The sequence below is a fragment of the Oryx dammah genome, unplaced genomic scaffold, assembly GCF_014754425.2.
Source record: "Oryx dammah isolate SB20612 unplaced genomic scaffold, SCBI_Odam_1.1 HiC_scaffold_12, whole genome shotgun sequence".
Lineage (NCBI taxonomy): Eukaryota > Metazoa > Chordata > Mammalia > Artiodactyla > Bovidae > Oryx > Oryx dammah.
Window position 1 is genome coordinate 68,180,591 of NW_024070196.1, and position 22,509 is coordinate 68,203,099.

A 22,509-nucleotide genomic window follows, 5' to 3' on the forward strand; every position below is an offset into this window, starting at 1 on the left:
CTTTCTTTATAGTCCAACTCTCACATCCATACATGACCACTGGAAAAACCATAGCCTTGAGTAGACGGACCTTTGTTGGCAAAGTAATGTCTCTGCTTTTGAATATGCTATCTAGGTTGGTCATAACTTTCCTTCCAAGGAGTAAGCGTCTTTTAATTCCATGGCTGCAGTCACCATCTGCAGTGGTTTTGGAGCCCAAGAAAATAAAGTTTGTCACTGTTTCCCCATCTATTTGCCATGAAGTGGTGGGACCAGATGCCATGATCTTAGTTTTCTGAATGTTGAGCTTTAAGGCAACTTTTTCGCTCCCCTCTTTCACTTTCCTCAAGAGGCTTTTTAGCTCCCCTTCACTTTCTGCCATAAGGGTGGTGTCATCTGCATATCTGAGGTTATTGATATTTCTCCTGGCAGTCTTGATTCCAGCTTGTGTTTCTTCCAGTCCAGCGTTTCTCATGATGTACTCTGCATAGAAGTTAAATAAGCAGGGTGACAATATACAGCCTTGACGTACTCCTTTTCCTATTTGGAACCAGTCTGTTGTTCCATGTCCAGTTCTAACTGTTGCTTCCTGACCTGCATACAGGTTTCTCAAGAGGCAGGTCAGGTGGTCTGGGTATTCCCATCTCTTTCAGAATTTTCCACAGTTGATTGTGATCCACACAGTCAAAGGCTTTGGCATAGTCAATAAAGCAGAAGTAGATGTTTTTCTGGAACTCTCTTGCTTTTTCCATGATCCAGCGTGTTGGCAATTTGATCTCTGGTTCCTCTGCCTTTTCTAAAACCAGCTTGAACATCTGAAAGTTCACGGTTCACGTATTGCTGAAGCCTGGCTTAGAGAATTTTGAGCATCACTCTACTAGCGTGTGAGATGAGTGCAATTTCAGCCTAGTCTGTTCCTGCCCTGCAGCCAGAGCCTCCTTCACGCCACCTCAGGCCGCACTCCCAGGCAGCGCTGTGGGAGGCTCTGGGCCCTGCTGCTGCCATGGCCTCTCTACCCTCGCTTTCATCGATCATAAAGCATTTGCTTTGAATATTGGATCCCAGACTTCCAAAAATATGCAGTATTTGTGGAAGTTTAGTGAACTAGAAATGCTGGCTTTGCATGTAATGTATCTGTTTTATATATATATATATATATATATATATATTTAGAAAGCTACTTATTAAAGTGATGGTGTTCTTAGTAGCCTGAGTTTCTTGTTGGGTGTTCCTCCCCCACTATTATAGTTGTTTCTGAAAACCAGGTGAAGGCATTAGCACAGCTTGAGTTTTCACTGAGCGTAGGATATTGGGGTAAAAGACTTTTTTCTTTCATATTTTGTTTACGAATATCAGTTTGGTTCCCACAGATGGGGAGATCCATTTTGAATTTACAGAATTTACAAAAACATGATATATAATATTGTAAGAATTATATTGTTATTATGCTGTATTTGCATTCGCAGGTTGGTTTTAATTATTGCTTTATTATTTTCATCTAAGGTTTATAATAGCTTTCATGTTGCTGTCAACTTTAGGAGCTTGAGCTTTCGCAACTGTTTTTGCTCAAATAGGTTACGGCCAGGATGATTTTCGCAGCCCTTTAAAGGAGTTTGGGTTTGACTAGTGGGTTGGCTGGGTGACTCTCAGCTTTTTCTTGGCTGACTCTGGTCAAGTCCTTCGGTCCTTGTATATGCAGTTCCTTTAATTAGGGTATGGCCAAATGGGAAATTGGGCTTCTGAGGTGGCGCTAGTGGCAAAGACCCCCCACCAGTGGAGGAGACGCACGAGATGCTGGCCCCATCTCTGGGTCGGGAAGATCCCCTGGAGGAGGGCATGCAACACACTCCATATTCCTGCCTGGAGAATTGCATGGACAGAGGAGCCTGGCGGGCTGCAGTCCACAGGGTCGCACAGTCAGACATGACTGAGCAACTTAGCACACACATGGAAAATTACCAATTTTGTCCTTTCCCCCCTCAAGTTCCAGGCGTAAAGGAAAGAAAAGGCTTGCCAAGATACTGAAGAAGGGACGGAGATCTCTCCTCCTCATCTGGGCCTCCTGTCATGGTAAGTACAAAGACATAACAAGACAATTGGACTTGAACTCTGTCCTGACAGTTAAGTGAATACTAGTAAGTTTATAGTTACCCGCCCTCAGAACTCTCTTGTCTGTTTTCTTTTATTGTTTACTTAGTATCACTAGTAATAATTTGAGTGTTCTAGTGTCTTAGAGCAGTTTTGCTTCTATTCACTTTAATCGTGTGAGTTAGATATTGTCTGTTTTCAGTCAGGTAGTGTAAATAGATTCAAGAACAAATGTTTCTTGGACTTCAGGTTTCTTATTTTTTTTCTGGGAAGGAAGATACAGTAAGAAGCTTTTCTCTGTCTGTGTTACGTTGTGGAGAATTAATATGGTCATACACATATTCTTTATGAATTTACCTTTCTGGATGAAAGCAGTTCCCTGTCTGCCCTGTTTTTCCTCTTTAACATTGTTTTTATCCCAAAGAAGATGAAGTAGCTTTGCACAAGGCCTGCCTGCATCTGTGACTAAAAAGAGTGTATTTCAGTGACTTTCGAGCCATTTAGGACCCACTTTAGGCAGAGAAGTGGGAGCAATGAGCCAGCTACATTTCTATCAGTCCCGAAAATATGTAAACAGTGCTTCAAGGCTTAAGGAAGAAATAGCCCTCTGTAATATTGTCCTGCTTCTACCTTGGTGATGTTTGCTAGATCGAAACTGTCATGCTGGCACACAGAAAGAACTGAAAAGGCCATGCTAATTTCAAGCATCATTGGGAACATGGATGGAAAATGCCTTTCAACATTAAAAACAAACTAAAACTAAAAAAACTAGTTGTATAGAAGTGTCATTAAAATGGGAACGTAACTGCTGCCATTTTTAATCTTTGCCAGTTTTTTCTTAGTTTATGGTCAGAACAGCTTTCTGATGTATCTTCTACCCAAGTACTGATGAACTTTTCTTTATGCTGTATTATTTTATTGGTTTTCACGAGTTTTTAATGAATTGAGAGCATTTGCCTAATGTTTATCTGATCTGTATGCCAGCGCGAGTGAGCCACCCGTGGCGGGCTCATGAAAGCAGCTCTGCTGGGCACAGAAGGGTTGTGCTTCTCTGTTTTCCGCACAGCGGCCTGGTCCTTGCTCTGGTGCCCTGCAGACAGTCTTCCTGGTGTGCTCTGGAGATACGTGTGTGCGTACACAGTGTTCAGGGACCGGTGTGACCATGTGTTTAAAAAAAAACTCTTTCATTAAGCAGCTTCATAATAAGTCTTTAGAAGTACTCATTTATAATTCTTCCGCCAAAGCCCATAGTTGTATTCCTTTCTAACTAGTTTATGTGCCTATGTATAGTTTATGTAGTTGGAATTAAAACATTAAATTTCTGTTTTGCTTATTTCACTAAATGAATTAAACATTCTTTGTTGATTCGTTGGACTCCTAATGATTTTTTACTAGCTACCTAACACTTTGCAAATTGTTGAACCATTCGTTTAAGTAGTATTAATTAATATTTTCTGTTTTAGCTATTTGGTTACGTGTTCTTAATCCTTATTTTTCTGTGTAGAGAATTTAGAAGCACTGGCTTTTGAATATCATCCTTTCATACTTTAAAAAAATTCTTGAATAAAATTGAGATCTTTTGGGGAGGTTAAGCATTAGGAAATGTTTTTGTGTTTCATTATGGAAAAATCTCAAGCCTATGTAAATTGAAAATAGTATGATGAACCCTCATAAGCCCCACATAGGCGTCAGCCAGGTGCAGTAATCAGTTCATGACCACATTTGTTTCTTCTGACTCCCCACCCCCACCTCTTTGGATTATGTTGAAAGAAATCACAAACATATCAACAGAAATTTTTATTTTTGATGACTTTTCATGCCACTTTTAATGCCACTTTTAAGAATGGTAACTAAAATTGACAATGAGACTGATAATCACTTTAAACTTTTACATTTGTCAAATGTTTCTACACATATGTGACTCTAAAGAGTAGTTTTTTTTTAATCCTGCAACATTTATACATAAATTTAGTTTATAGACATTTCCACTGGTTAGCCTGTACTCCCCATGTTCTTTAAATATTTATCTTTAATGTTGGCTTCCCCCCTGACTTATAGACTGACTTCTGTTACCTACATAGTTTACCAAGTAGCAGAAGTTAGCCTGGGACGGTGGTGACTGATCTGTTTTCAAGATTTTATAGCGACCCCACATGGAGCTGGTAGGGATTAATAAGTATGAGATTGCACCATGCCCAGTGTTCCTCAGCGATATCAGGAAATTGACCAAGTGGATTATATTCTGTCTCTCTTATCCTAGTAAACTACTGCTTGTAGCTAGCCCAGGGTAAATTTGTTTTCAAGCCTCTTAACAGGTTAACATACCTGCCAGACTTTTTCTCGTCCTTGCCTTCGTCTCCTTCCAGCTCTTCCCCCATCAGCCATCTCAAGTTTGGCCTTCCTTTCACCTATGAAACTAAGTAAATATAATAAATTAGGCAGTTGATTCAGCTTATGTTAAGTAATATTTTTACTATTCTTTTTGGAAAGTCAATAGTCTGTCCTCAGTTCAGTTCGTTCACTCAGTTGTGTCCGACTCTGTGACCCCATGGACCACAGCACGCCAGGCCTCCCTGTCCATCACCAACTCCTGGAGTCTACTCAAACTCATGTCCATTGAGTCGGTGATGCCATCCAACGATCTCATCTTTTGTTGTCCCCTTCTCCTCCCCACTTCCATCTTTCCTGACATCAGGGTCTTTTCCAATGAGTCAGCTCTTCACATCAGGTGGCCAAAGAATTGGGGTTTCAGCTTCAGCATTAGTCCTTCCAATGAATATTCAGGACTGATTCCCTTTAGGATGGACTGGTTGGATCTCCTTGCAGTCCAAGGACTCTCAAGAGTCTTCTCCAGCACCACAGTTCAAAAGCATCAATTCTTCGGCATTCAGCATTCTTTATAGTCCAACTCTCAGGATTAGGGTTAGTCTATCTTAATCCTTTGGAATTAAAGGCATTTTTATGTACGGGGGAGAAAATCAGTTCAGAAGCTGTGCATGTAATGTGTACTAGGACAGTCTTATCAAAAGAGCATATATTTTATTTGACTGTGAAAAATTATTTCTTTATGTTCTTGTCTTGCCAAATTCTCATATGTTGAAAAATCATTCATTCCAGTTTCAGTTTTCAGTAACTACTTAGATTATATACATTGGCCTGGAGTAGCATGCAAGTGAATGTGCCAGCAAAAATGAATTGGTAAATGGCTTCTCTAGGTTTGTTTTTTTTTAAAGCATGCTATATTATTTTAATTCTACACTATTTAGAGGTCAGTAAAAATCTATAGGGAATCACTTAAATGATCATCTGTGAAATGATCTTTAAGAGAATAAAAGTGTTTTGTTGTAATTGTTTAGTTACTAAATCTTGTCCAACTCTTTGTGACTCCATCAGTTGAAGCCTGCCAGGCTCCTCTGTCCATGGGATTTCCCCAGTGACAATACTGGAGCGGGTTGCCATTTCCTTCTCCTGGGGATCTTCTGACCTAGGGATCGAACCTGTGTCTCTCCTTCATTGGCAAGAGTGTGCTTTACCTCTGAGCAACCAGGGAAGCTCTCTTATGTGTTTCAGTTCAGTTGCTCAGTCGTGTCCAACTCTTTGCGACCCCATGAACTGCAGCACACCAGGCCTCCCTGTCCATCACCAACTCCCGGAGTTCACCCGAACTCATGTGCATTGAGTCGGTGATGCCATCCAGGTTTCTCATCCTCTGTCGTCCCCTTCTCCTCCTGCCCCCAATCCCTCCTAGCATCAGAGTCTTTTCCAATGAGTCAACTCTTCGCATGAGGTGGCCAGTCTTGGACTTTAACCTTTAGCGTCAGTCCTTCCAAAAAACACCCAGGACTGATCTCCTTTAGGATGGACTGGTTGGATCTCCTTGCAGTCCAAGGGACTCTGAAGAGTCTTCTCCAACACCACAGTTCAAAAGCATCAATTCTTCGGCGCTCAGCTTTCTTGACAGTCCAACTCTCACATCCATACATGACCACTGGAAAAACCACAGCCTTGACTAGACGGACCTTTGTTGGCAAAGTAATGTCTCTGCTTTTGAATATACTATCTAGGTTGGTTATAACTTTTCTTCCAAGGAGTAAGCGTCTTTTAATTCCATGGCTGCAGTCACCATCTGCAGTGATTTTGGAGCCCAAGAAAATAAAGTTTGTCACTGTTGCCCCATCTCTTTGCCAGGAAGTGATGGGACCAGATGCCATGATCTTAGTTTTCTGAATGTTGAGCTTTAAGCCAATTTTTTCACTCTCCACTTTCACTTTCATCAAGAGGCTCTTTAGTTTGTCTTCACTTTGTGCCATAAGGGTGGTGTCATCTGCATATCTGAGGTTATTGATATTTCTCCTGGCAGTCTTGATTCCAGCTTGTGTTTCTTCCAGTCCAGCGTTTCTCATGATGTACTCTGCATAGAAGTTAAATAAGCAGGGTGACAACATACAGCCTTGACGTACTCCTTTACCTATTTGGAACCAGTCTGTTGTTCCATGTCCAGTTCTAACTGTTGCTTCTTGACATGTATACAGATTTTTCAGGAGGCAGGTCAGGTGGTCTGGTATTCCCATCTCTTTCAGAATTTTCCACAGTTGATTGTGATCCACACAGTCAAAGGCTTTGGTATAGTCAATAAAGCAGAAGTAGATGTTTTTCTCAAACTCTGTTGCTTTTTTGATGTTGGCAGTTTGGTCTCTGGTTCCTTTGCCTTTTCTAAAACCAGCTTGAACATCTGGAATTTCACAGTTCACATACTGTTGGAGCCTGACTTGGAGAATTTTGAGCATTACTTTACTAGCGTGTGAGATGAGTGCAATTGTGCAGTAGTTTGAGCATTCTTTGGCATTGCCTTTTTTTGGGATTGGAATGAAAACTGACCTTTTCCAGTCCTGTGGCCACTGCTGAGTTTTCCAAATTTGCTGGCATATTGAGTGCAGCACTTTCACAGCATCATCTTTTAGGATGTGAAATAGCTCAAGTGGAATTCCATCACCTGCACTAGCTTTGTTCATAGTGATGCTTTCTAAGGCCCACTTGACTTCACATTCCAGGGTGTCTGGCCCCAGGGTTGTGATCACATAATCGTGATTATCTGGTTTGTGAAGATCTTTTTTGCACAGTTCTTCTGTGTATTCTTGCCACTTCTTCTTAATGTCTTCTGCTTCTGTTAGGTCCATACTGTTTCTGTCCTTTATTGTCCATTTCTGTCCTTTATTGCCCATCTGTGCATGAAAAATTCTCTTGGCAGCTCTCATTTTCTTGAATAGATCTCTCTAGTCTTTCCCATTCTATTGTTTTCCTCTATTTCTTTGCATTGATCACTGAGGAAGGCTTTCTGATATTTCCGTGCTGTTCTTTGGAACTCTGCATTCAAATGGGTCTGTCTTTCCTTTTCTCCTTTGCCTTTCACTTCTTTTCTTTTCACAGCTATTTGTAAGGCCTCCTCAGGCAACAGTTTTGTACTTTTGCATTTCTTTTTTTTGGGGGATGGTCTTGATCACTGTCTCCTGTACAGTGTCATGAACATCCATCCTTAGTTCTTCCGGCACTCTATCAGATCTAATCCCTTGAATCTATTTGTTACTTCCACTGTATAATTGTAAGAGATTTGATTTAGAAGTCAAAGCTGAGAAACCCTTACAGTGTTCATAAATTCATTTTAAAAGTAACAATACCAATTTCCCATAACATTTTTAATGAAAAGTAATGTTTTCCTCATCCAGCAATAATTAATGTAAAAGAGTGATGTTGTTTTACATTTTTACAGTTTAAAAAAATATATTTGGCTTCATAGATGATAGCTGGGTTCTCATATCTACTTCTTCATCTGATTTGTTACAGTGTATTTTTTGAAATGAAGTAAATCCAGGCTTGCTCAGTAGTTAGAAAATGAAAGAGTACTTTAATAATTTTTCCAGGTAGTTGTATTCATCTGTTACACATCAAAACTTGACAAGTGTCAGTTCTTTGAGGTTAGTTGCAATGTGGAATTTGAAGTCATGTCAGTGAACTTTTTGTATTACGTTAAAACCATCAGTTGTCTTGCACTTTAAATGGATCTTCTATCCATGCATGATTTTGTAACATCATGAACAGGTCATTTTGAAAATAATGAATAATGAGAAAATGAGTAATGCAGGTCTTCCAAAGGTAGACGTATTTTGCAATAAAATTTCTTTTAAAAATCACACTGGTGGTATTTGCCACTGGGCATATCAGAAAAGTATTTGGTACTGGAAAGCTGTAAAGTTCCTTCTGGCAGATGATAGCCTTGCAAAATTCTAATTTTCTCATCACTGGCAACTGATGGCATTTGAAGAAAAGATCTACTGAAGTTCGAATTACCATAGTTTGTCAGTTCTTTTCAGTTGCAAATGGTGCTCATTCATTTGCAAAAGAAGTTGCTAGTTCAGTTTGTAACTGTAACAGTTGCACAAGTGCTTTACCTTGAGATAACCATAATACTTCAGTGTGCAGCAGAAGGCTTTCATGTGTATTTCCTGTTTATTTATTTTTTAATATTTTATATATTTATTGGACATGCAGCATGTGGGATCTTAGTTCCCCAACCAGGGATTGAACCCATGCTCCCTCCATTGGGAGCTTAAGAGTCTCAACCACTGGACCACCAGGGAAGTCCCTATTTCCTCTTTAAAAAAGAAAGACTTAAGGGTCAGAATGTAATAAAATTGATCATTTTTCTCCTGCTTGTTACCAAGGACATTCAAGGTGCCACTGCTAGATTATAATAAGGGGCCAGCAGGTTTACCCACTGAGTCTCTCTGTGCTGTTTGTACAAATGTCAATGCAGAGAAAAAAGGCTTAGTATTATTACAGGCTTAGTATTTTAAAAAGTCTTAGTAGTATTGTGACTGTGATTTTGACCTTATAGAGGCCCTGAAAGAGTCTCAGAATCTGCAGATCATATTTTGAGAACCATTCTATTAGGGTGTATGTTTAAAATTGCTATTGTTCTTATAAAGCTTGCTGTGTAAATAATTTCATCATAATTTACCCCTGGACTTTCCAGTAGATTCCTTTTCCCCCTGATCTTTGTATACCATACAAATTTATAACGTAAAAGACTGTTTTTATGTAAATTATGATTAGTTCAAGTACCATTTAGATTATAATTTATTATCTTTTGAGATTGCCTTGTGAAAGGGAAAGTGAACTCGCTCAGTTGTGTCTGACTCTTTGTGACCCCATGGACTGTAACCTATCAGGCTCCTCTGTCCATGGGATTTTCCAGGCAAGAGTGCTGGAGTGGATTGCCATTTCCTTCTCCAGGGGATCTTCCTGACCCAGGAATCGAACCCGGGTCTCCTGCATTGCAGGCAGACACTTTACCATCTGAGCCACCAGGGAAGCCCTTAATAGAAATAAATATGTAATACAAAGGTTAAACTAGGGGTAGTGGTTCACACACGTTTTCAGTTGGAGGATTCAGTTCTTCAGTGTACATAGAAAGGAAAACAGTTTTGTTATGGAAAGTTCCCATATAACCAGAGTAGACACTGAGGTATAGTGAACTCTCACTTAAAGTTCCATGTATTAATCCCCTCATAGACAGCTGTTTCATTTATGCTCCATTCACTTCCTTGTTACCCTTCCCCCTCCAAATGTTTTGAGTCAAATTCCAGATATTGGTCATATCATTTCATTCTTAAATAATAATAATAATTCAGAATGCATCTTTTAAAAATAAAGATTATAACTTAAGAGAAAAAAGCCACTATATCTTAGTTTTTCCTAAAAGTAATATACGAACAACTTATTAGTGCTTAATAGAAATGTTCTTAACCTCTTCGACTTTCTTTGGTATTGATGTGTTTTCCATTTAGAGGCACCTGGATTTTCATTGTGATTATGCTACTAGATATGGCAGAAAAACCAAACATGGAGTAGGAGCTTTGGAATTATTTGAACATTTGGGTTTTTTCCAGGATGAAGAGACTCGGCACAGCCTTGAGTGCATCCAGGCCAATCAGATCTTTCCCAGGAAACAGCTGATCCGGGAGGATGAGAATCTTCAGGTAATTCCAGGCCACTTTTGATTGTGAAACAAGTATGAAGCATCATAGTAACAATGTAGCAGAGCCAGTGGATTGAAGTAATGCCCTGCATATAGGAATACATATTAGAGAAATGTAGTTTTTCCCCTAAACCACACACATGATAGAAATGTATGCTGGAAAACATCTCCTTTAGAAAGACTTTCCCACTGAGCTGTGGTCATCTCTGTGTCATTCCTTCTTTAGTCTTAAATGTGAATAGCTAGGTTTTTGAATCTTGTGGGTGTAAACCCATCCTCTTTAGGTCCCGTACCCATTTATGTGTTGTCTTGGGTGACAGTGTTTATAGTCCATTCACCTGACCTGTGTTTAAAGGCTTTGCTTTACTACTTCAGGACTCTGAAGTGTTTCTTCTTCCACTTTGAAGGTCCCTTTTCTTGAACTTCATGGAGAAAGCACAGAGTACGTGGGCCGTGCTGAGGATGCCATCATTGCCCTTTCTAATTATAGACTTCACATCAAGTTCAAGGAGTCTCTTGTTAATGTAAGTGCAATCAGCTGTTCTTCCACTAAAGTAGATGGAGAAAGGAAGTAAAAAACCTTAAGTTTCTCACAAGAGGAGTGTTATATAGAGTTCAGCATGAAAACATTGTGTACTCTGCTTTTTTCTCAATTTAAGCACTGGGGACACTACATTAGCGAGCAGCTCTTAGGCTTGACTAAAATGGTACATGTCGTTGTCAGCTGAGGTGTCCATTGTTAGCAGCACTGCATGATTTGCAGCTGGTAATACTGTATCGTCGAGATTTGTAATGGTGCAGAAGCTGGGTAGGCTTTTATTTCTCAGTTTTTAGTCGTTACCAACTGCCTCAGGTGAGAGAATTTCCTAGACCTTAATGTCAAATGCTAACAGTTCTGTCAAGAAAGTACAGTGGTGATAGCAAACATCCTTTTCCAACAGCACAGGGAGATGACTGTCCACGTGGACATCACCAAAGGGTCAGTACCAAAATTGAGTTGATTATATTGTTTGTAGCCGAAGATGAAGAAGCTCTGTACAGTCAACAAAAACAAGACTTGGAGCTGACTGTGGCTCAAATCATGAGCTCCTTATTGCAAAATTCAGTCTTAAACTGAAGAAAGTGGGGAAAACCACTAGGCCATTCAGGTATGCATTAAGTCACTTCAGTCATGTCAGACTCTGAGCGACCCTATGGTCTCCTCTGTCGAGGGGATTCTCCAGGCACGATTACTAGAGTGGGTTGCCATTTCCTTCTCCAGGGCATCTTCCCAACCCAGGGATCGAACCTGCATCTTTTACTTCTGCATTGGCGGGCAGGTTCCTTACCACTAGCACCACCTCCTAAATCAAATCCCCTTATGATTGTTCAGTGGAGGTGATGAATACTATAGACAGAGGTTTATAACATTGTACAGGAGCCAGTGACCAAAACCACCCCAGAGAAAAAGAAAGGAGGAAAAGTGGTTGTCTGAAGAAGCTTTAAAATAGCTGAGGAAAGAAGAGAAGCAAAAAGCAAAGGAGAAAGGGAAAGATTTACCTAACTGAATGAAGAGTTCCAGAGAATAGCAAGGAGACACAGGACCTTCTTAAATGAACAATACAAAGAAGTAGAGGAAAACAGCAGAATGGGAAAGACGCGTGATCTCTTCAGGAAGATTGGAGCTATCAAGGGAACATTTCATGTGAAGATGGGCATGATAAAGGACAGAAATGGAAAGAACCTAACAGAAACAGAAGAGATTAAGAAGATGTGGCAAGAATACACAAAAAGAACTGTACAAAAAAGTTCTTAATCACCCAAATGACCACAGTGGTGTGGTCACATCACCTCGAGCCAGACAACCTGGAGTGTGAAGTCAAGTGGGCCTTAGGAAGCATCGCTATGAACAAAGCTAGTGGAGGTGATGGAATTCCAGCTGAGTTGTTTAAAATCCTAAAAGATGATGCAGTTAAAGTCCTACATGTAATATGTCAGCAAATTTGGAAAACTCAGCAATGGCCACAGGACTAGAAAAGCTCAATTTTCATTCCAATCCCAAAGAAGGGCTATGCCAAAGAATGTTCAAACTGTCATACAGTTGTGCTCATTCTGCATGCTAGTAAGGTTATGCTCAAAATTCTTCAAGCTAGGCTTCAGTACATGAACCGAGAACTACCAGATATACAAGTTTGGTTTAGAAAAGGCAGAGAACCAGAGGTCAGATTGTTGACATTTGTTGAATCATAGAGAAAGCAGGGCTTCCCTGGTGGCTCAGTTGGTAGAGAGTCCGCCTGCAATGTGGGAGACCTGGGTTCAGTCCCTGGGTTGGGAAGATCACCTGGAAGAGGGCAACCCACTCCAGTATTGTTGCCTGGGGAATCCCCATGGACAGAGGAACCTGCCAGGCTATAGTCCGTGGAGTCACAAAGAGTTGGACGTGACTGAGCAACTAAGCACACAGATAAAACAAGGAAGTTCTAGAAAAACATCTGCTTCATTGACTATGCTATAAAGCCTTTGACTGTGTGGATCACAACAAACTGGAAGATTCTTAGAGATGTGAATACCAGACTACCATAACCTGTCTCCTGAGAAACCTGTTTATGCGTTATGAAACAACAGTTAGAACCCTGTATGGAACAGCTTACAGGTTCAAACTAGGGACAGGAGTATGATAAGTCTGTATATTATCACCCTCTTCATTCAATTTGTATGTGGAGTAATCATGCGAAATGCCAAGGTCGGTGAATCACAAGCTGGAGTCAAGATCGCCAGGAGAAATGTTAACAGTCTCAGAAATGCAGATGATACACTCTAATGGCAGAAAGCGAAGAGGAACTGAAGAGCCTCTTGATGAGGGTGGAAAAGCTGGTTTAAAACTCAACATTTAGTAAGATCACGGCATCAGGTCCCATCATTTCATGGCAAACAGAAGGGGGAAAAGTGGAAACAGTGACAGATTTTATTTTCGTGGGTTCTAAAATCACTGTGGATGGTGACTGCAGCCATGAAATTAAAAGATGCTTGTTCCTCGCAAGGAAATGTATGACAAACCTAAGTAGTGTATTAAAAAGTGGAAACATCACTTTTCCAACAAAGGTCTGTCTAGTGAAAGCTGTGGCTTTTCCAGTAGTCACGTATGGATGTGAGAGTAGGACCGTAAAGAAGGCTGAGCACTGAAGAGTTGATGCTTTCTAATTGTGGTGTCGGAGAAGACTCTTGAGAGTCCCGTGGACTGCAAGGAGATCAAAACAGTCCATCCTAATGGAAGCCAACCCTGACTATTCATTGGCAGGACTGATGCTGCAGCACTTTCGCCACCTGATGGCAAAGAGCTGACTCAGTGAAAAAGACCCTGATGCTGGGAAAGATTGAAAGCAAAAGGACAAGAGGGTGGTAGAGCGTGAGACGGTTAGACAGTATCACCTACTCCATGAACATGAATTTGAGCAAACTCCAGGAGATAGTATACACTACTATAGTGGCTCAGACGGTAAAGCATCTTTAATTCAGGAGACCCGGGTTCGATCCCTGGGTTGGGAAGATCCCCTGGAGAAGGAAATGGCAGCCCACCTCAGTATTCTTGCCTGGAAAATCCCATGGACCGTGGAGCCTGGTAGGCTATCATCCATGGGGTCGCACAGAGTAGGACATGACTGAGCGACTGCACAGGAGATAGTGTAGAACAGGAAAGCCTGGCTCTCTGTAGTCCACGGGGTCGCAAAGATTTGGACCCAACTTAGCGACTGAACAGCAACGTCAAATGATGAGATGTACTTTGAGTTCAGTGCAGGCTTCTGTTACAGGATGAAGTGACTCGCGTCTTCTTAGTGGTATAAGGACAGATGTTAAATAAAATGTTTATTTGCGTAATATACTGTGTATTGCTGAAGAGAGGGAAAGCTCTCAACTTTTGAGTGCATTCCTTTTCAATTAAGAGGGTATTCTCAGTGAACTGGGTCTTCCAGCACTATTGCCATCCTTAGTATTTTTCAGTAAACTTGTCTTCCAGCACAGAAATGCCAAAGTTCGTGTATTCTAACGAAACAAATGCTGCCTTCTTTCCTCACTGAACTGTGTTGTGGCTCTTTGCGCTTTGGTTCTACCACAAAGAAGTGTATTATGACACCTTATAAAAGCTCAGGACTGTCCCTTTATTCAGATAGTGTGTTTGGGAGCTCATTTTGGGATTCTTAGAAAGTTGTTTTACTCAGCCATCCAAAAGTTACCCAATTCCTTCATCATATTTTTTCCTTGTCAAGACTCGAATGGCTGACATTTTCTTTGTGGTTGGCATTTATTGTTTTAGTGTTGATTACTGTCCTGTGCAGTTAAGCATTTATATCTAGGAGTCACTATGGCCTGAATTCCTTCTGGCCTGTAGATTTGGGCTATGATCATAGCTCTTGTCTTAGTTTTCTATCAGCTAAAAATACACACTGGATTCATCAAGGCAAGAGGCATATGGTGCTTTCATACCATGTACCACTGTTCAGAAGGGTCTGTTTGGAATTGAGTGGCCCTGATAAGAGGGAATCTCCTATGACATTCCAGCAACCAGACCCTACCAGCTCCTGTGGAAATAATGACAGCAATATTTAGTAGAATTACCCAGTTTAATTTTGTGTTTAAATGTCTAGAATTGGTGAAATTTAATTAAATTGCATGTGGAGATAATGTAGTTTTGTATCATTGCATTTTTTTCATGCAGTCCCGTCTCTCAGCTTTTTGGTTTATGGCCAAGTATTTCAGAGACCATTTTTAGATCTGTTGGGGTAGAAGATGTATTGGAGAGAAAGCATGGATTGGATCATGTCATTTACCAACCTAAAGGCCTTCAGTCTTTCTTGATTACTTCTAAAATGAAATCACTTAACATGGTGTCACCCTAAGTGGTGTGATCCTTGGTCCTTTACAGCTTTTCTGCCTCCCTCTCTCTCCCCTTCTCCCCTTTGTATTAGTAAAACCACCCTCTTTGGACTCTCAGACACACCTTATACCTCTGAGTTCTCTCTTCTCCTACCCAAGGAACTTTTCTTCATCTGTCAAAACCCAGTTCAGGTGATAATATTCTTCTGTGAAGCTTTTCTCAGTCCCAGTTCCCTCCCTGACAGTTTATTACCCTCTCTCCTGGCCTTTTCTGTGTCTTGAACACAGTTTGACAACTTTTACCAGATATGTTGTAATTTTTTGTTTGTTCATCTTTGTATCTTTAGAATCCAATGTGTTTACTTGTGCCATAGTATTCAGTAAATATTAAGTGAATTGAAGTTAATAATGGGTTTGAAATAGATATTAGACCATTTTAAAATTTTTTCTGGGTTTAAAGCTCATTTTAAGTCATCTTTTTCTCTAGGCCTGCATCATCTTTTTCTCTAGCAGTAGCTGTATGAGTAGGTTGTTTACTGGAATTGTTGGTCCCCCAACTGTGATTGAGATACAGTGCTTAAGAAAACTTACCCTTGTTTTTAACTTGTGACCCGTTTCTTCACCAAAAAGTGTTTTCCATTTAGCATGATAACCCTCTAAGGCAGAGTCTGCCTGTCACTTTTTTAAAAGCCCAAGATAATGGCTCTGCACTGAAAACTGGTTGTGCAAAAGTATTTTGTAGTTGCAGTGATTTTAAATAATTCAGATTGGGAGAGACTAGGACTTCTTTGTACAAATAAGTTAATCCCATCACAGTTAGTGCTGGTCTCCTAAAATCTGTGGTTACTCCAGGAAACCATGGCTCCTCCTGTTCTGGTCCTCCCTCAGCAGATGAGTATTTCAGTAAAATCTGTGATACTAAGAGACCCCTCCCCTAAAAGTTACTGTATCTAAATCAGACATATCTCAACCATCAAAACTCAGATGTGTCAATATGTATTGTGGCATGCCCCAGTTTGCATCATTTTGTATGTTTTCAAATGAACACATGTAACTCTTAAATGACTTACATCATCAAGCTTTACATAGCTGTCTGATATCATATATTCTCTTAATCTCACAGCACATTGAAATATATCGTATTGTAATGCACATACATTATATCAACTTTCCAATTTCTAGGGTAAAGAACCTCCAGTATAGTTCAGTTGTAGCATTTAAGGTATGAATTGCTCCTATTCCATGCTTTTCCCAAACTGTATTTTTACATATGTATAGGTATATTTCTTTGCTCAGCCAATTTACAAACAATTAAGTGTTCAAGTGAAGATAATGAAATTTTAAAACGATTTTTGTTGTGTAATTCAATAGACCGCCTCTCAGTCTGCTGCTTCTGAAATCCCAGTAAGTAGCATGAGAATTGTAGGCGGTTGTTGCACCTGTGCTTGGAACAAACTGGTTTTGAGTGTCAGATGCTCACCTTGCAAATCAGCAAAATGTGTCCTCTCTGCATGAGTCCCTTTCCTCATATTAGAGAAAGTTCTAGTGGTTTTGTACATGAGGACAATTTGTGGAGTGGGGGTAAAGCCCCATAGTCCCATGAGCAGATGGAATTGTGACTTTCAAAAAATGTAAACTGAAGTTCAACCAGAAGTAAAGACCACGTTAGTATTTAAAAGGACATTAAAACTCCATTTCTAGACTGGTCTGTTAATGCTTCTTAGGAACAAGCTGGAAGTATACCTGGAAACACCTTCCTTAGCATTTCCCACATTTTTTACATTGCTAACTGTTGTACATTGAAAATCTTTGTTACTCTCCAAGCATCAGAAGTAGGTTATTGTTAATGATGCCCTTTGGCCTTAGCATTCATAAATCAGAGGAGGCTTCTGAAAACCTGTGTTGGAAGAGTACGTTGTAAATACCAGAAGTGAGCAATAAAGAATTTGAGTCTTTAACCTGTGACCATTTTCTTCTGACTGGTTTTTAAATTGTTAGAACCCAGATCATTCACGGTGTGTTATATAGATTTTAGGTTAAGACTCATTACATTATTTTTACTCTGTTACTGCCATTTTTACTTGCCATGTGTATGCAAGGTTAATACTTCCTCATTCAGTCTCTAAAAAGGGCATTTGTTATTAAAAAGTATACATTATCCCCCTTTTAAATTCTGGTGCTTAGTAATTCACACATATACAGACCCAGAATGAACTATGGTAAATACAGTAGAAAACAACATAAAATTCCCTCTGGAATGAGTACTGCGACTCTCTCATACTTATGCATGTCTATTATGTTCTTAAACTGCCGCTGTCCTGCTCTTTTGGATTGATGCTCTCATGAGTTTTGGTGTATGTAAGGTAACTTTTGACCTTTAGAGGAATTGATTAACAGCACTGGAGTGTGTTTGATGTATTTTAAGCATGAGTTTGGTGGGTTTTATAAGGAGAAAAGCACTGCAATGGGAGAGAGAATTACCTGGCAAGAAGGCGGCAGAGAAGGAGCAAAAGGAGGATGCGTTGTTGCAAAGCACTGAACCATTGGGTTAGGGAGGACATGGTGGTGACTTCAGATTTCTTAGAATTGCCTCTATAGAATCTTGGTTGGCTTACATTCTATTTTCCACTTAAGATCCCTGGTGAAGAGGCTGCTTAAGTAGTGCTCACACAGAAGGGAAGGGCGTCCTAGAGGAAGAACAGAGCACCATGTATGTTGGCAGGGCCCTGAGCTGGAAGGCAGCCATGGATTCTGGGCCTGACTCTGCCACCAGCTTTAGTGGAGTGTCTTAACCTTCCCGAGCTGTAAAATGGCCTGCCTTATGAACCTATATCTCTTTGCTGTTGGGTCTGTCTAGTGACAGAAATGGTAGGGATCCTCCTCATATGTGATGAAAGCTGAGAAACCTGAATCAGTGGTCTTGCCTTTAAAGAAGTAGAGAAGCTTGTTTTATATTTTGGTTGGCTGTATGAAGAGGAAAAGCTAGCTAGCTCCACCTTTTTCAAAGGGAAGGCAATCTTGAGGGTGGGGTGGGTGGGTGCATTGAAGAGTAACATTGAAATGAAAGAGGAAGAAAAAAGGGAGCTGTTCATTTGATACAAAAGCAAGTGTTTCTCTTCTATGTCCTTGTTCTTGCTGCATATTAAACTTCCTTGCATGTGATAATCTGCATGATTATTAAAATCTGTTTTCTGTATCTATGACTTGAATACACATGGTGGTTTTTTGTGATTTGGTAGGATCGGTATACTAGCAACCAGTATTTTTATCCTTCTTTCTTAAGTTTGCAGTGTTAAAGTACATGAAACATTGCATATTGGGAGCTTGTGGGCAGCGAGTGTTCTGCATGCTCTGGGGTATTGCGTCTTTGTATTTTAGAAGTCTGAACCTAGGCTCTTGGGCTCTAGTCCAAATAGGAGGGATGTAAAACTTTTATTTTTTGTAGCAAAATAGCACAGGCTGGTCCATTCCCTCCAGCATCTGGTAATAATGTTAGTAGGTTTTCAGGTTTTCTAGCTATAAGGTAGGGTGTTGGAGGGGACATGGAGCAAGTGATTGCTGTGAGAGCCTATGGATTTGTAAAGCTCACTCTCACTCCACCCCAGGCTCTTCTCATTCCCTTTGCCCGGCCCTTCCTAAGCTGGGACCACCAGAAAGCAAAGGCTGGTGGCATGTGGGAAGGTTAGAGGATTGTCCAAGGAAGTTGGTAAGCAAGCAGAATTTTGGTTGATAAAATTTTTAAAAATTGAAATTAGAACTCAGGCCTCTGAACTGCCAGTCTGGCACCTCTTTTTGTCTTGTTTTTGGGGAAGTATTGAGAGAGAACGGGGACTGTAGGTTTAAAAAACAAAAAACCTAACATGAGTGTCCCAGGATACGCAGAGGACTGGCCTGAGGAAAGGTCAGTGTCCCCTTCTCATCTCTCAATTTCCTGTTACGCCTTCACAGTTCATCCCTACTGAGATGTTGTTGTTGTTCCTTCTTAGATGTACAGATCTTGAAAGAATTGTTAACTGCATCAGCTGTGGTTTCTCACAGTACCTTGGGGTAGAGGACTTAAAAACAGAGGGCCAAAGGTCCTTTTTCTTTCTCTGAACACAGGCAGGAATTCTTAGTCTTTCTCTTACTTCTGGTCCTATTATAAAGGAATTTTGTAGATAAATCTAGAAGGCTCTACTCTGAGGTAGAACTCTCAGTCATAACCTGAGTAACAGTATTTTGTTTTCTTCTCTTTTTGAATCCCTGCCCCAGTTTCTTCTTGTTTGTCCGGCATGTCCATCATACGCGCTTCTTTCCACATCCTTGTTCTGAGAGTTCCCAGCTGACTTTGGCGACCACCCAGTGGGGTAGGGTTTGCCCGAAGCCTGTTTCTGAAACGGGCTCATAGCAGGCGCGCTCTTATTTCTTTCTGTGCTGGAGGAGACTGCCTCCTCTTCATGTAAAACACGAATTGCTGGAATGCTCCTTGCAGCTCCCAGAGCCACATTTTGATTGGGCTTGATACAGCGTAAAAAGATCCTTTTTCAACGGGTGAGAGCATCCACTACAATTTTTACCAGGTTCTCTTTAGAAGTTTTGGGAATTGGGTGGGAGGGTAAAAAAAAAAAAAAAGTTTTGGGAATTGGAAATTTTTGAGGTCAAGGGGGTTGAGTCAGGAAAAGTTGAGGGACAGAAGGAGGATTCTAACAACAGCTTGAGGATTTATCACCCTCATCAGATGCTTTCCCTCCTGTCTACCTCCCTTCTCTGATCCCCTCCACTGTCATACTGATCTTGTTTCAGTATCAGATGACCAGATTGGCAGGGAGAGAACCATCCCAGCTTACTCATACCTTGAGCCCTACTTGGCAAACAGGGCCACTCAGCTTGTCTTTTGAAGCACGCTAAACCTAGCCGATGAGGCCACTGTGAGGGCTGTCCCTGCTCTTCTGCTGAGCGGAGCGCCTGCCCAGCAGCTCCATCTGCTGTCTTGGGCTTTCTGTGCTACCGCAGGCAGTTCAGACCTCCAGTCTTTTCCACGTTGCTGCTTTGCTGACAAAGGCCCAGGCCCACCTTGTCGTTTGGGATAGGCGACAAGTATAGTCCCACTAGTATCTTGATCTGCAGCTCTTTTTTGTCAACAGCACAGGATTAACTGTTGTGGTTCCCTTCAGCTTCTGTGTCACTGCAAACCACAGCTAGCTCTAGCATCATAAAGTAGTACTTTGAGAGAGGAGATTGTAACTTTGTTGCCGGAGAGATGACACATTTCTGTATTACCTTGTTCTTCTAGATGCTGTGCCTCCTTTTTGTTTGTTGTCCTTGTGCTGTGACATGACTTGAGGGCATTGATTAGAGACTGAGGAAGGGAAGCCCGAGTCACCCAGTAAATCACTTGAGTGCTGTTGATTCAGAGGAGTATGCAGTTCTGTGCTGCTTTCTCCTGTAGAGCTTTCTAATCACTCTTGCTGGACACTTTGTAGAACTGCAGGGGCAATGCCTTTTTGACTAAGGGAACTTCATCTTTTTTTAATTGCAGATTCCATTGCAGCTTATAGAAAGTGTTGAATGCCGAGATATATTTCAGCTTCATTTGACTTGCAAAGACTGCAAAGTTATCAGGTATGTGACACGTTTATGCTGTTGTTTAGTGTGGAAAATACTTTTTAAAGGGTGGATTCATGATTTGATAACAAAAACCGCTTTTGAGGGTCAGCCTAATAAGGAACATTTTCTGAGTAGTTAGTCCCTGAAATATTTTATCTTCAGGCTACTTTGTTACTGGAAAGATATGTTTTCTTTTTTATTTGGATATAACTGTAAATTTGCAAAATAAGTACAAACATAAAAATCGTAAAGAGCACTAGTACTGTTAACACTTTACCCCATTTGTGTTATTTTGTGTGTGTGTGAGAAATTCTAATTCTGAACAGTTTGAAAGTAAGTTATGTAGTCATGGCTCTTTGCCCCAAAATACTTTAGTGTGCTTTCTTAAGAATAGGGGTATTTTCTTACATAACCACAATATCATTATCAGCTTCAGTTTTACACTCGTAATGATTTTATCCAGTCTGCCTCACATGTTCTAATTCTGTCAGTTGACCAAATAATGCCCTTTATAGCATTGCCCCTACCTCATTCAGAACAAGAGTCCGTCAAGGGCACATACTGTATGGTTACCATGATTCTGTAGCTTTCTTCAGTCTGGAATGTTTTCTGTCACCTTCCTTTATCTTTTTGACATTAGCACTTTGAAGAAAATCTTTTATTATAATAGAATGCTTCTTTTCTGTCCAGTGTTTCCTCAGGAATAAATTGAGGTTGTACATTTTCAGCTGGAATACTGTACACGTGAGGTTGTGTCCTCTTCAGGACATTGTATTACAGCTGGAGGCAAACAGTGCCAACCTTTTCCTTACTAGTGATGTTAGTTTTGATCATTCTTTCAAGGAATCACCCGCTTTCTGTGTAATTTCTGTATTTTCTCCATTGCAACTGATAGCAGTCTGGGAGGCACTTTAAGACTCTACAGATGTCCTGCTGCTTGTCAGATTTCTTCAGTGTTGGCTTTATCTCATCTAATCGTCATTATAATGGTTGAAAAGGGATGACTGAAATGCATTTTAAATTTAGTAGCTCTCCCAGTTTTTAGCTCCCCCAGTTTCTGTTTTATTTTTATGACCTATTCTAGAGTGCCTGTAAACATTGTGTGGGCATGTTGATAAATCACACTAGTTGGGATGAGAGAGAGGTTTAAGTGACCACCTTGTTTGTTTGTTTTTTCAAATTTTTATTGGAGTATAGTTGATTCCTCCTTGGTTTTAAGGTAAATATTTAAGTTGCTTTTTAGCCATTGAGATTTGGCTTGCTTTTGATAGATACTGGTTATAACTTACAGTTTAAAAAGCTTGAGTATTAATTACTCAATTTTAAATACTGCATTTGAAAAGATTAAGTATTTTTTAGTTTTAATTATTTTAAATTATTTTAATCTCCTAGTTATATATGTGCACTGAAAATTGCACTTGATAATAGAATTGTTTTGGTCTCTACATGGTCACAGCTGAGAGTTTCAGTGTAATGTATCTGATTTTCAATCTGAAGTTGCTGATTTATTTTAATTGCTAAGTAGATTACTTTTGAAATTATTCCCTAATTGGCTAAAAGTAACACTGTGAACTGTTTCTGAGTTTGGCGTGATATGTCGTAACAAAACAAAAACGGAACATATTTCTTGAGAGGGACAACCATAAAGCTTTGGTGGGAGAAGTGGAATGAAACCCCATTCCTGGAAGAGGGACTGCTATTTTACTTTAACAATTTTCACTAATCAGTCTCAGAAGAGATTTTATTCGTCTTAAAAAAAAGTTTTTCCACATGTCTAGCTTTCTTCTTGACATTTTGCATCATTGACTAAAATTTGTTGGATGTGTTTTTTCAAATTATAAATCATAAACATTAGACCACCTCTATACTAATGCTTTTTAACTGTAATTATCGTTTCACTGTGAGTAGGCACTCTTGAGATGGTGGCTTCCCTTAGGTTTCATTGTCAGCTGTCTTCTGATCACATTTGT

At 40.2% G+C, this 22,509-nt stretch overlaps 1 protein-coding gene across 10 annotated transcripts in view; it reads left to right on the forward strand.

Annotated features, from left to right (window-relative positions):
• The window catches only part of MTMR3 (myotubularin related protein 3), a 126,597-nt gene that overhangs the window by 66,727 nt on the left and 37,361 nt on the right, over window positions 1-22,509 (forward strand). For 9 of the 10 annotated variants that reach the window (XR_005722987.1, XM_040251025.1, XM_040251031.1 and 6 more), the window contains 4 exons: window positions 1,964-2,049; window positions 10,014-10,103; window positions 10,510-10,626; window positions 20,472-20,554. Coding sequence is in view for 8 of the 10 variants with exons in the window: in XM_040251025.1 (XP_040106959.1) it covers window positions 2,047-2,049; window positions 10,014-10,103; window positions 10,510-10,626; window positions 20,472-20,554 (293 nt within the window). In the remaining 2 variants the exon portion in view is untranslated. Of the gene's footprint in view, window positions 1-1,963; window positions 2,050-10,013; window positions 10,104-10,509; window positions 10,627-20,471; window positions 20,555-22,509 lie in introns of those variants that run through there. The other variant, XM_040251033.1, reaches the window with a different exon arrangement.